At 36.0% G+C, this 13,278-nt stretch overlaps 1 protein-coding gene across 1 annotated transcript; it reads right to left on the bottom strand.

Annotated features, from left to right (window-relative positions):
• Positions 1-11,459: 11,459 nt before the first annotated feature.
• LOC141691132 (uncharacterized) lies at positions 11,460-12,638 on the bottom strand. The gene is made up of 2 exons (XM_074495874.1): positions 12,232-12,638; positions 11,460-11,646 (listed from the first exon to the last, which is right to left on the bottom strand). The coding sequence occupies exons 1-2, from the start codon at positions 12,636-12,638 to the stop codon at positions 11,460-11,462; spliced, it is 594 nt and encodes a 197-aa protein (XP_074351975.1).
• Positions 12,639-13,278: the final 640 nt, after the last annotated feature.

The raw sequence follows: 13,278 nt of genomic DNA, 5'->3' as shown, positions 1-13,278 counted from the left end.
CACATTGAGTTTGTTACAGTGCCTGCCATAGTTACGGCAGAAGAGCAGTCACATGCTTCAGAGGGAAAATCTGACTCTCAGCCACCTCTAATAGAGTCATTTTCTCCCCTCCCAGAACCGACACCTCTGGCTCCCTCATGGGATTCTCCACTCACATATTTATCTGGAGAAAGTGGAGGGCAACTCGGTCAGTCTATCCCTAAAGCAATTCAGACATCTATTTCCCATAAAAAGATAGATTTGACTGAGGATCGGGACTCGCGAATTCCCATTGCACCACCACTGACCTCTCTTGAAGAGGCTAGGGTGATTTCCATTGCAAATACAGAAGACCAGCAACGGGATGGCTCCTCACGAGCAATTATACTAAGTGAAACACAAGCACGTGAGTTGAGCGAAACAGAAACGAGAGCTATTCAGGTGAGCGCACACACAGACACAGACACTGAAAACCTGTTAGCTCAGATTGCTTCTCTGAAGGAACAACTTGCTGGAAGTCAGGATGAGGCTCATAAATTCAAAGCACAAGTGGTTGAATAGTCTTCTTCTTCCACCTCTGTCAACAATCAGCTGGCATTCATTAGAAATAATATCTCAGATTTGAAGACCACTGTTGTACCCAAGCTTAAATCCATTCAGGAATCTCCAACTTTAACAGCCGAAGACATTTCAAACTTCCCTAACATGGCTACTATCCATGCTAGAATGAATTCTCTTGAAGACCTGATTGCTAAGAACCAAATACTGGACTCTTCCAGATTCTTGAAGATAGAAAAGGGCATGGAACATCTCAACGAAGGGATGAAGCACTTATATTTCATGATAAAAAATTCTCACTGTCCTAATGAAGAGAAAATGACTTTCTTTGAAGGGCCGTCTGGTAGAGGCTCGGGCTCTGGAGGTAATGGAGGTCATGAAAGGTCTAAAGGGAAATCTGTAGAGGATTCCTCAACTAAGGGGGAGAAGCAAGGGAGAAGTGAAAAAAAAAAGAAAAATATTCTTCTGCTGGAGAGACAAGGAAGGTTAAATCATCATCGTCTTGCATGCCTGATGATGTCTACTATAGTGGAGAGCAAGATGACTTTGATATTTTTGATGTTGCTAATGTTACCGCTGAACCAGTCATAGAAGATAAAGCTGGTATCTTTGAAGCTGAAGAGGAAAGTAATTTTGAAGACTGGGAAGAGGAAGCAATAGTGGATCTTGTTTTTGAGAAAGAGTTCTAGAAGCAGCAGTCAGAGTTGAAGAGAAAAGAAGCTGAACTTAAAAAGGTATCTCAGATCATTGACAAGAAGAAAGAAATCCAAAGAACAGTAACTCTTGAAAAGTAACGTCTTCATGACATTAAAGCTGAAGAAAGAATAAGAGACGTCAAACTGAAGATTGGTGTAAAATGGGATAGAAGCAAGAAGATTACTTGATATACCTCAGCTGAGCACAAACAATGGTAGGGAGTTTCTACATCTTCTCGACAGGCTGGTAACTACTAATCCAAATAATGACTTGTACATGGATACTATCAACATTGAAATCTCAAGGATCTCAGCTGCTTTTGATAGAATATTAAATGAAATGAGCATCTTTGTATATTGTCAGAGTGAAGGATCTTTCAAGGTATCACTTCACCTGTTTGAGAATCGTTCTTTATCTGAGATTTGGGTTCTTCTCAACAAAGTCAGAAGAAGCTCAGAATTGAATGAAGTCCTTCATGAAAGGCTAAAAGAGTTTGCTAGTAGGGCTAGTCCTCAAGTGGTCAACTTCCCCTTTCAAGTAAGATTCTTTAAGTCTGACTGTCTTCAAATCTGCCATCTTGATCCACAATCTCTTAAAGACTACTCTGCTAAGCATCTTGCCAGGATGGAACATCATTTAAGAACTGTTGGATACTCATCTGAGTTGAAAACTCAAGCTGCTGATATGATTCAAGCTTACTGTGAATAGAACATTAAAAGGTACAATCAGTTGAAGCATAAGCTGAAGTCAGTCAGGGTTCAACCAGTTAGACTAGTCAGTATCTCTTCAGAAAGGGATCATGTCTCTGACAAGGAGTTGCTGCAAGATTTGGAAGAAGGTGAATTCGGAAGTGAAGACAACTGAATTCAAATAGCTCAAAACTTAATGTAATATGCTTAGAACTTAATGAATCAAGATAGACAAATGTATTCATATGTTCAGTCTAGAGGAACATCTATCTTGTATTTATTTGTAAATTTCTTTTGGAATCTGGAAAATGTTAAATATAATCCAGAACTTTTCTGCTATTTACTTTGCATTTATGTTTACATCTTTTCTTATTTGTTAGTTGAGTTATCCTCTAGGTATTTGTTGTTATTGTCTAACAATCAAATAGAGGGAGATTGAAAGGCATATGTCATAGCCTATTTGTTTATTCGAGGATTTAACTCAACTCAAATAAGAATGTAACAAGTAAATAGTGGATCTATCGTGAAAGAGATCTCACAAAGTAACATCTATCAAAGGATTCAGAAACAATGTTCATCTACATACTTGAGGAATTACTTCACTGGAAGAAGTTCAAGAAATTGATCAAGCCTCAGTGATATAAATCAAGATTGTGGATTTAATGAAGTGACAAAGATCTTGTCAGGGTATCAAATAATTACAGGGATTTAATCTAAAGAAAATCAAGTTATCAAAGTCAAGACATGAAGAAATGTCACGGAAGTTAGTCACTCATGAACCAGACAGTACATCGAGTGTCAACATTGAAGTGGTGGAATTGATTCATAATTTTCAGTAATTTTCAGAAGATCTTCAGAAGAATGGTTGTTGTTCAAGAGTAGTATTAATTCTCTATTAATTAATTAACTCATATAATTTAATTAAGAAAATAAATTATATCTGCAAAGATTAATTAATTTATTAATTGAATTAATTGATTAATTAATTCTGAATTAATATTATGAATTTATATTCAATATTAATTCAGCATGACAATCAATTGAACTAGTATGACAATCAGATTGTCATACCGAAAGTCATGTTAGTTTAAATAGATTGTCACACCGAAAGTTCTATTAGCTATGGAATTATCTTGCTAGTTCAAATGATTATCTCACCGAAAGTCATACCAATTCTCAGATTGTCTTGCCAGTCCAATTCAGTTTTGTTGATTGAACTATTAAAGACAAGGAGCAGCAGATCATTAATACAACTGAATCAATCAAGAATAAAAGCTGCAAAATCTTTTACTCTCAGTATTTCATCTCTCAACTGCTGCAAATCAAGATCATTAATTTCTATCAATTAAAGTTAAATCTAAACCACTAGAAATCATTCTCTTGTTCTTGTGTAACTATCTAGCGGATCAAAATCCCTAGAACTTAATCTCAAATTGCTTCTAGCATTTGATCTTTTTATTGCAAAAATAGAAAAAGTTCATGTCGAATTTATTCTAGATTTTTGATAATTTATTTTAGATTAATCCCTTGTAAATGATACCGTTGTTGTAACACCTTTCAAGTTTAATAAAATTTTTATTTAACTTGAATTTTGTTTCATTTTTTTTATTCCGTATTAAATTCAATTAAATGGTAAAGTTTGTATTCAACCCCCCCCTTTCTACAAACATATTGGGACCTAACACAAGTACAAGGCAGGAAAAGAGATGACATGGCCACTTCACAGGATTCTTCAAGAGAGCCAATCTATACTGTTAAAAGTCTATTCATCTTTCAAGAAGAACTTTGGATTTGATGTGACAGCTAGAAGACTAGTTCTAAAGAAGATTGAAGAACTGAGGAGTATTAGAGCCAAAAATGCACTCCCAAAGACTTTAACTATACTTTACATAGGAAGTAAAGTGCATCTATGGCCCTAATGGCTGATGGAATTCTTAGATAATAAGGGAGTTAGAAGATTCTTCAGACTAGAGGACCAGCTGAGCATCTCTATCAATGAGACTCTACTGGAAATGCAAGAAATGCTAGATCTGTCAGAACCTGATGAACTTGAGTTCCACAGACAGCTCCAAAATCAGATAGAAGAAAACAACAGAAAGCTTGGAAAGAAATCTAGACCATCAAGGAAATAGATCAATCTGCTCAGACTAGAGGAGCACCTTGAAAATGACTGTGAGCAAATCTTTGTACAATTTATCTTGTAAATTCTTCAGTAAATATTGCACCACTTTTTAGTTTTATCTACTACCTTATAAATTTTGTATTTTTAGGGTATTTTGTTACTATCAAGTTTGTCTTAATTCATTACTACAATTCTAGTAGGCATAAATTGGGGGAGATTGTTAGGAATATGTTGTGAACTTGATGATTACATTAACAAAACACCTTAGTAGATTTAACTAAGTGAAAAATGTAGCACCCGACGGATGATCAATTATAGTCCCGACGGATGATTCAATATAGTCCCGACGGATGACTAATTGATATCCATCGGGTGAGTAGCTTATGTAACAATAAGTCATGTAGCATATTTCTGCAAACATCTTTGTGTAGATTCTGTAGTAGCTTATGAGTTATGTAGACTGCTAGTAGATGTGCAGAATAGATTGATTAAATGTAAATATAAGATGTCTTGTAATTCTACACAAATGAAATGGAGTCAAGTGATAAATGACTACCCGACAGATGATTAACAAAGCTACCTGATGGATGATCAACAAGACAACCCGACGGATGACAAGCATGTACCCGACGGATGATCAATTCAAACATCTATTGACAGTGACATCACAGTCACATCCGTGTAGTCATCACAGTCACATCCGTGTAGTGACATCACGGATGATCAATATACTCTGAATTGATTATTGCATTCTATAGTAGTTATGTCAATAATAACCGATTATTCATGTTTTATTTAATTCTGTGTAGAAAAAGAAAAAGAAAGTGTTGCATGGGCAGTCTAAGCGGAAAGATGAGTTGCGGAAACTTCAAGATGATTATAGCAAAATGAAGCTAAACAAGAATGTGCCAAAGCAGTACAAGGTGTTATACAAACATGCTGCAGTCTTCATGAAATCCACTGGGGAGTCAATACCGATTCCGTGTGATTCGGACGTGTTTGGGACTGAGAAAACAATTTATATATTGCATGAAAATGTGAAAGCATTGTTGGAGTTCGATATGATTGGCCAAGCTGCAATATCTGCTTATATGGCGTAAGTTAATTTTTTATCGTTACATATTCAATATTCATGTTTTATACGGATATTATAAGTAATGTAATTCACTCCCTGGTAGACTCTTGCAAAGACTGATTAAGATTGAGAGGAAGAATGATGATGTGGTCTTATATGGATTTTTCGATCCAGGAGCTACGTTTACGTTGAACAAATCTTTCCATTCTTATTTTGTTAATCGGTTGAAAGAGAGTAGTCCCTATCGCATGTACTTCATGCCACATAATCATAAGTAAGTATTTTTAATTTAGACATGCTTTTACAAATTAATATATTTAGGTAGTTTTTTTTAAATTTCTGACTTGTGTTTTTCTTTTTTCTTTTTTATAAACATAGTTGCCATTGGATTTTGGTTGTAATTTGGGATGGCGACATTTATATTCTGAACCCTCTGCCACATCCAACACATTTTGACGAGTTGAAAAAATCATTAACAGAGTAATATATTTTTGTTTACTATATATAAATATATATATAGTAAATATTCTCCCTTTTGAAAAATAATCATGTATATTATTGTTGTTCTGCAATGTAGAGCGATGAAATCCTACAATGCTCAAACTGGAAGGGGAAATAAAGCTCCTCAAATAAAGAATCTTCTTGTAAGTTTTTTGTTTTTTTTATCACTTTGTAATTTTAATTAATTTCTGGAGCTAATTCAGATTTTATATTATAACAGGGATCTCCCAAACAACCAGGAGGAGTTGAATGTGGCTATGTTATAATGCGATATATGAAAGATATCATTGCTGATAAGGAGCTATCTTTTACTACCAAGGTATATATGCAAATCATTTCCGATAGATGGCATGTAGAATTTTTTTTGTGTAGTTTTTCAGAAGAGATGAAATATGAGTGCCATTTTTATTATCAGTTTTTATTATTAGTGATTTCTAGATGGATCTTGTTTTTATTATTAGTAATGATAGATAACTATTAGTGATAAGGAACTATCTAGTATAATTTTGGATTGACGAAGAAAATTACGGTTAACTATAGAAAATGTCCTCTTCTGGTTAAATTATAAATATTTGGTTCTATTTATATTTAATTATACATATGGCAATTCTGGTTAATAATATTCTGGTTGCTAATTTTTACTTGTGTTATTTAGTGGGCAGCCAAAACTCGAAAGTCCTACACAAGGCAGGAGCTGGATGAGGTGCGGATGGAGGTGCTTGAATTTATCCAAGACAAGATGTAAAAATGCTAAGTATATATATATAGCTTTCCTCTGAACTATGTGAATTGATGTTGTGTTTGCTGGTGGTTGGTGGTTAATTAACGGATGTTTGGTGACAATTACATCCATCATTCTGATTTATGTTTGGAATTGTCGAAATTTGACAAGTGGTACATATTAACTAGTCAAATATGTTTAGAATGTTGGATGTAATAACTAGCGAATTTGGGTTTTATTATTTTTAGTTGGGATGTTTATTTTAGACTTGGAATGTAATGTCCGGATTGAGCTCTTGTTGGATTGAATGTTAGTAAATTTGGTATCAATGTATACCTCTATATTTTTACAAATTTGGTTGGATGTATTGCATATTGTTGGTATTTTTCTGGTTGAAAATGCAATTCGTTCCATAGGCTATTAATAGTACCAGGATGGCACATGCAATTTACCGTACATTAACATCACAATGGTAATTTAAAACCGATGTAAAAATGAACAAAAGACATCAGGTGAAACAATATTAAAAGAAAAAGAACTACAAAAACCGATGTCAAATAGTCATTTGACATCGGTTCTGTAAAAAAATCAATATATTTTAAGCCAAATAACATCGAATTTTCAATAGTTGATGTCTTAAATTTTACAATATTAAAGATTAAACATCGGTTAAAAAACACCGATGTCTAACCCAGTATTTTACATCGGTTGATAAAAGTACCCGATGTCTTATGGAGCATTTCACATCGGTCAGACAACACAACCGATGTCTGATCTAGAATTTCACATCGGTTTGTTTGAAAGATTTTTAAAAAAATGTCTTTTAGAACTTGTAGGTTTCATATTTTAATGGATAATTACCCCATAATATACTCATATTCACCTAGAAATACTGTAATATAAGCTAAAATTTGTTGCAAAGACATCAGAATTATTCTTAAAACCGATGTATAGCACTATAATAGACATCGGTTCACAGGCTGATGACATTTAACATCACACGCGAAGACATCGGTTCAGTTTTTTTTAACATCGGTTCTGAACCGATGTCTGATCTAATATTTCTAATAGTGAATGCGTTGGGTATTTGCAAAAGGAATGTGGCAGCCTGTTTAACAGGAAATGAAGAACAAAGGAGCATTACCATTTCCATGCAAGTTAAGAAGGTTTTCAAAGATGCTGGAATAGAGTAGTGAAGTAGCATAGAGTTAGACTGGATAGTTTTGTTTTATTATCTTGTCTTTTTGCTATGTAAACTTGGTGATATATAAACCAAGTGTAGCTAGTAGAATAAACAACTAAGCAAACACTTTTAGAAGAGAAATAGAAAAGGCTGTAACTGTTAAGAATTTCTCTGTAGTTTGTTTGTTCACTTGTAAAGCAGCTATGAGACAATTTGTTCTTCACAAAGTTCTTAATTCGATATATATATACTTATCTCTGGTGGATACTTTCAAATCCACAAGAAATTTTTAAAGACCTGTGTTTTTATTACTTTGTGTTTTTTATTTATTTAACTCGCGATTCCGCACCTTGCAAATCAAAACACTTATATATATAGTTTGAGTTAGAACATTTTATAGTTCAAGAAAAAGTTTACTAGAATTACATTCAACCCCCCCCCCCTTCTGTAATTCTTGCTGCATTGTTAGGGACTAACACCTTCTCACTGATGCAGAAATACCAGAATCAAATGTAACAAGTGATACCGCCAGCAGAAATATGAGGCAAGATTTGGAGTTACCTTTACTTGATTTCATACAAATTACAAAGGCAGCTGGTAATTTCTCCAACAAGCTTGGGAAACGCGGTTTTGGTAATATATACAAGGTAAGTATTCATGGTACAGGGATGTAATGATCTGCAGTGTTGCACCAGAAGCATCAAATAAAACTACTCCTACTAACTTTACATAGAAAAAGTGAAAGCAATCTCAAATTCCTTTAATCAAAATAGTGTATATAACATACATAGGTTTGCAGGGTATTTTGGAAGAGGGGAAGGACATGGTTGTGAAGAAGCTCTCGAAGAACTTGAGACAGGGGGTTGAACATCAGTTCCAACCTAAGCGAGACTATGAACCCAGGATGCTTCTCGAATAACAAAGCAGCTGAGAGATTTTCTTCTTGAAGAAAATCTTCTATATAATTATAAAAAATTATGGATGAATGTTTACTAGTAGTTGATGTTTGGTTTAGATGAAACTAAGTATTTTGTTATTGATGTTTAGTGTTGGTTTTTATCGTACTATGTTTAAACAAAGTTAATTCACACCATTTATTTCAATTAAAAATGATGTTAATTTAAAATTATAGAATTTCTTATAAAATACAAAACTGATGTAATACCGATTAAAACTGATGTTAAATACTATAACAAAAAAAAATCTTAAAATAGAAAACCGATGTTATTAAATTTTATAGACATCGATTTGTCACAAATAGATATCGGTTAAAAATAAAGAACCGATGTCAAAAGTTATGTTTACATCGGTTTATCTTGAAAACCATTGTTACAGGTATTAGTAACATCAGTTTAATGGGTAAATTGAAATATTTTGCTTTTCTCAAATATGTTTAAATTGATAAAAATATCATATTGTAATAATATATGAAGATTAGATATTCATTAGAAATTTAACATCTTTAAAAACTGATGTTATACGTTTTCTTTAACATCAGTTCAAAACCGATGTTAAATGGGGGGTCTTTAACATCACCCATGAAGACATCAGATTTTTTTGTTCATAGACATCGGTTTTAGATGATGTATATTCTACTTTTTCTAATAGTGTCTCTCAAACGCTTATCTTTTATTCTCTCTTATTCAATTCCAATGGCACCTAAAAGACAGCGAACTCAAGTAAGCAGCAGAAACACTGATTCTTCGAGTGCAGGTTGTGTGAGGCCAAGGTTTTCAACTCCCGAGGCTGAAGCGGAGTATACGAGGCTTCTCTCGAAGCCTATAGCTAATGAGCGTGGTTTTATTCCATCAGGGAAAGATGGTAAGTTGTTGAAGATGATCTTGGAGATGGGTTGGGTTACTTTTTGCGAGGCAACCGCTGTTGTGCCCATGAGTGTGGTTCCTGAGTTTTATGCTAATGCGAAGGCGGAGAATAATGGTTTCACTATGGTTCGGGGGATGACGGTGGAGTACAGTGTTGAGGCAATAAGGAGGGTGATTGAGCAGCCCGCGAGGAAGCCCGGTCAGGATATTTGGAATGAGAAGACTTCGGAGGAGTTTGATTTAGATTTGATAGTTGCTACTCTGTGTGTGCCTGAGACTCACTGGAAGTTCAAAAGGGGCACAACTGATTATTCCACGTTCCCTGCTTCATGCATGAATAGGTTTTCACGTGCATGGAATTCTTTTATTTGTGCTAACATCATACCATCTTATCATATGCATGATGTTACTGTAGAGCGTGCACGTTTATTGTGGGGTATTCTGCAGGGGGACTATGTGGACCTTGGTATGGTTATTCACCAAGGGATTTTGAGATTTTTGCGAGGGAGTACTACGGGTTCTATACCCTATGCGTCTATTGTGACGAAGTTGTGTGTGGCAGTTGGTGTTTGTTGGGCTGCACATGAGCAACTTCAGCTGCCTAGTTTTGCTATTGATAGTTCGACATTATGTGGAATGGTACGGTGGTAAGCCCGATCATAAGGGGCTTGGTTATTCATATGATCTTCTTCCGGGAAAATGACCAGCTGATCAGACGTTTGCTGGTGGGTCGAGGCACGCCTGTAAGGCGGCATGGAGAGCTCAGTTGGGTGAAGAGGCCGGGCCATCACAGCAGGAGCAGGAGGAAGCAGCGTCAGATGTTGGAGTTGGTATGAGCATGCCGCAGTATAGGCGTTTAGCATGGATGTCATGCATAGCATCCATCCATAGTCAGTTTGCACATGATCTCACCCAGGCATGGGGGACTGCTTTCAGAGCCATAGGTGTTGACAACTACGTGAATGCAGCTACGTGAATGCAGCTAAATGATAATGCAATCGATCCCTCAGAATAACCATAACCAAATGAATAAGCCAACGCCTCTAAGAATGCAATGACTCTAAACAGAGTTCGAATAAATCTCAAAAATCAACTCACAAATCAGAAACGTGTGTGTGTGCAACGCTTAATAGATATACTCTCGATACTAGATCAAATAACCATAACTTATCTATCATCAAAATAATCACGAGTTTATAAACCGAATAGATGATAAACATATAATGACTTATAACACCTCATTTCTACTAGAGTTATACAAGGATTCATACTATTATTATACACATAACAAAGATGCTTATTTGACCGTGCAGTGAGTGAGTTTCCAAAAGACTTATACAACAATACCCATAAAGCGAGTGTTAGGTTAGCGGATCACAGACTATCAAAACCTTAGGTTACTAGGCACAAAGTCCCCTAGAACTTAATAAATCGAGTATTAAAGAGCTCACTCTTGATCAATTATGCATAAACACATTTTTTTTTCTTCTCTTTTTTTTTCTCTTTCTTTTTTTCAATTTATGAATGAGTGTGTTTCGCTTCATCATATTCAACCCTAGACTACTCATAAAAATATGAGCCAGCTATTAACCATTTGACGCCTAGCCTTAATCACAACTAGTAATGTAATCCTAGCTTTTCTCCAGATTAAAATTCAGTGTTCTTTTTCCATTAAGAGAATACCAAAAATTCTAGATATAAATAATTGATTAAATCTCAACAAATAAATAAATGTGATCATGATCTAGCTCAAAAGCAATCCTATAAGACGTTATGAAATTTTTTGTTTCTAGCATGCAAATCAATTCATTAGGACTTAAACATCCCTCTCTTCATCATCACTACACTCAAATTAACATCAACTTATCAGACATAAATAGCTCAACCTAAGGGATCATGCTATATGCATGCAAATGCAACTATATAACTCACATAAAAACACAAACAGATATGTCCTATATGAACAATCATGCAAAAATATGAATGAAATATAACTAAACATGCAATATGATTCTATATGGACACAACACAAACTAATCCTGACATTATCACCCCCAAACTTAAAATTTTCAATGTCCGCATTGAAGGCAATAATAAGGATTTCAGGCATACCTAGTTATCAGAAAAATCACCCACTTCGGGTGGAGTATCAGGTGGTGGATACACAGAATCAGCACCAAACACCAGCCAATCCACCTCAACACCGGTGGCTCGAAAAGCAGTTCCCAAAGCCCGTGTCAAGTCTGCAGCAAAACGACTGTGCAAGTCATGCATCGCATCCATGCGTCTGGCCAATTTCCTGAATTGCGCATCCCAGGGTTAGGATTATTTAGAAATAGGAATTAGGGTTGGATTAGGGTAGTAATTCGAATTGGGATGGGGTAGTGTTTTTGTTTTTCTTATTTTCTATTTTTTTCTTTTTGCTTTCAGGGAAGCTGCGCGGCAGCCCCGCTCCTCCGCGCGGGCGCACTGTGGTTTTATCAATTGCGGACGGCCACCCCGCTTCTGGCGTGGGCGCGCCGTGCTTCTGAAAAAATTGATTTTTTTTCTCGTACTAAAATATAACAAGTCATGGGTTGCCTTCCATGAAGCGCTTGGTTTACGTCTCTAGCTTGATGTGAAACCTCGAACTCAAGTTGCCAAAAGAACGGCGCTCACCACTTCACGGTTCACCGTATCTCCATAGTAATGCTTCAATCTTTGCCCATTCACTTTAAATGCTTGGTCGGGATATATATCAAAAATCTCCACCGTCCCATGTGGAACCACTGTTTTGACCGTGATGGGCCCTGACTACTTCGACTTAAGTTTTCCTGGAAAAAGATGGAGACGAGAGTTGTACAATAGAACTTTCTGACCAGGTACAAATGACTTGCGCACTAACCTCCTATCATGCCATCTTTTGACATTTTCCTTGTACACTTTGTTATTCTCATAAGCCTGTAGTCGAAACTCCTCGAGCTCATTTAGTTGAAGCATCATTTTCTCTCCAGCAGCTTCCATGTCAAGATTTAACTTCTTCAAAGCCCAGTATGCTTTATGCTCTAACTTCGCAGGAAAATAACATGCCTTCCCATACACCAACTGGAAATGAGACATACCAAGAGGAGTCTTGAATGCAGTTTTATATGCCCAAACTGGTTCATCTAACTTCAAAGACCAATCTTTTATTGATGGACTCACAACCTTCTCCAAGATACATTTAATCTCCTGATTAGACACTTCAGCTTGCCCATTAGTTTGAGGATGGTAGGTTGTGGTAATACGATGATTCACGTGATACTTCTCCATCAATGCGGTGAATTTGCGATTGCAAAAATGCGATCCCTTGTAACTGATTATGACTCTTGGCGTGCCAAAACGCGTGAATATCTGCTCATGAAGGAAGTTGATCACCACCTTAGCGTCATTGGTTAGCAAAGCTTTCACCTGACCCATTTGGACATATAATCAACCGCCAACAGAATATGTTGATTACTGCAGGACGAGACAATTGGCCCCATGAAGTCGATTCCCCAAACATCGAAAATCTCTACTTTGAGAAACACATTAAGAGGCATCTCATCTCTCTTGGATATATTAGCAACTCATTGGAAGCGATCACATCTCGCAACGAACTGATGAGTGTCCTTAAACAAGATAGGCCAGAAGAATCCTGCTTGAAGGATACGGGCAGTTGTCTTCTCTCCACCATATTGTCCACCATACACAGTAAAATGACAGTCGTGTAAGATTCCCTCCTTCTCACTATACGGAATGCCATCTTTTGATAATCTGGCCAGCTCCCTGTCTAAACAAGAACGGCTCATCCCATTGATACCACTTTGCCTCATGTAGAAACTTCTTCCTTTGAGCATAAAAAAGCTATGGGGGAATAACATTACTCACCAGATAGTTCACAATATCTGCAAACTATGGCTCTTCTTCTTGC

This window comes from Apium graveolens, chromosome 10, assembly GCF_009905375.1.
Source record: "Apium graveolens cultivar Ventura chromosome 10, ASM990537v1, whole genome shotgun sequence".
NCBI classification, from domain to species: Eukaryota; Viridiplantae; Streptophyta; class Magnoliopsida; order Apiales; family Apiaceae; genus Apium; species Apium graveolens.
Note: the sequence above shows the minus strand (reverse complement) of the source record. Positions and strands in the feature narration are given on the sequence as shown.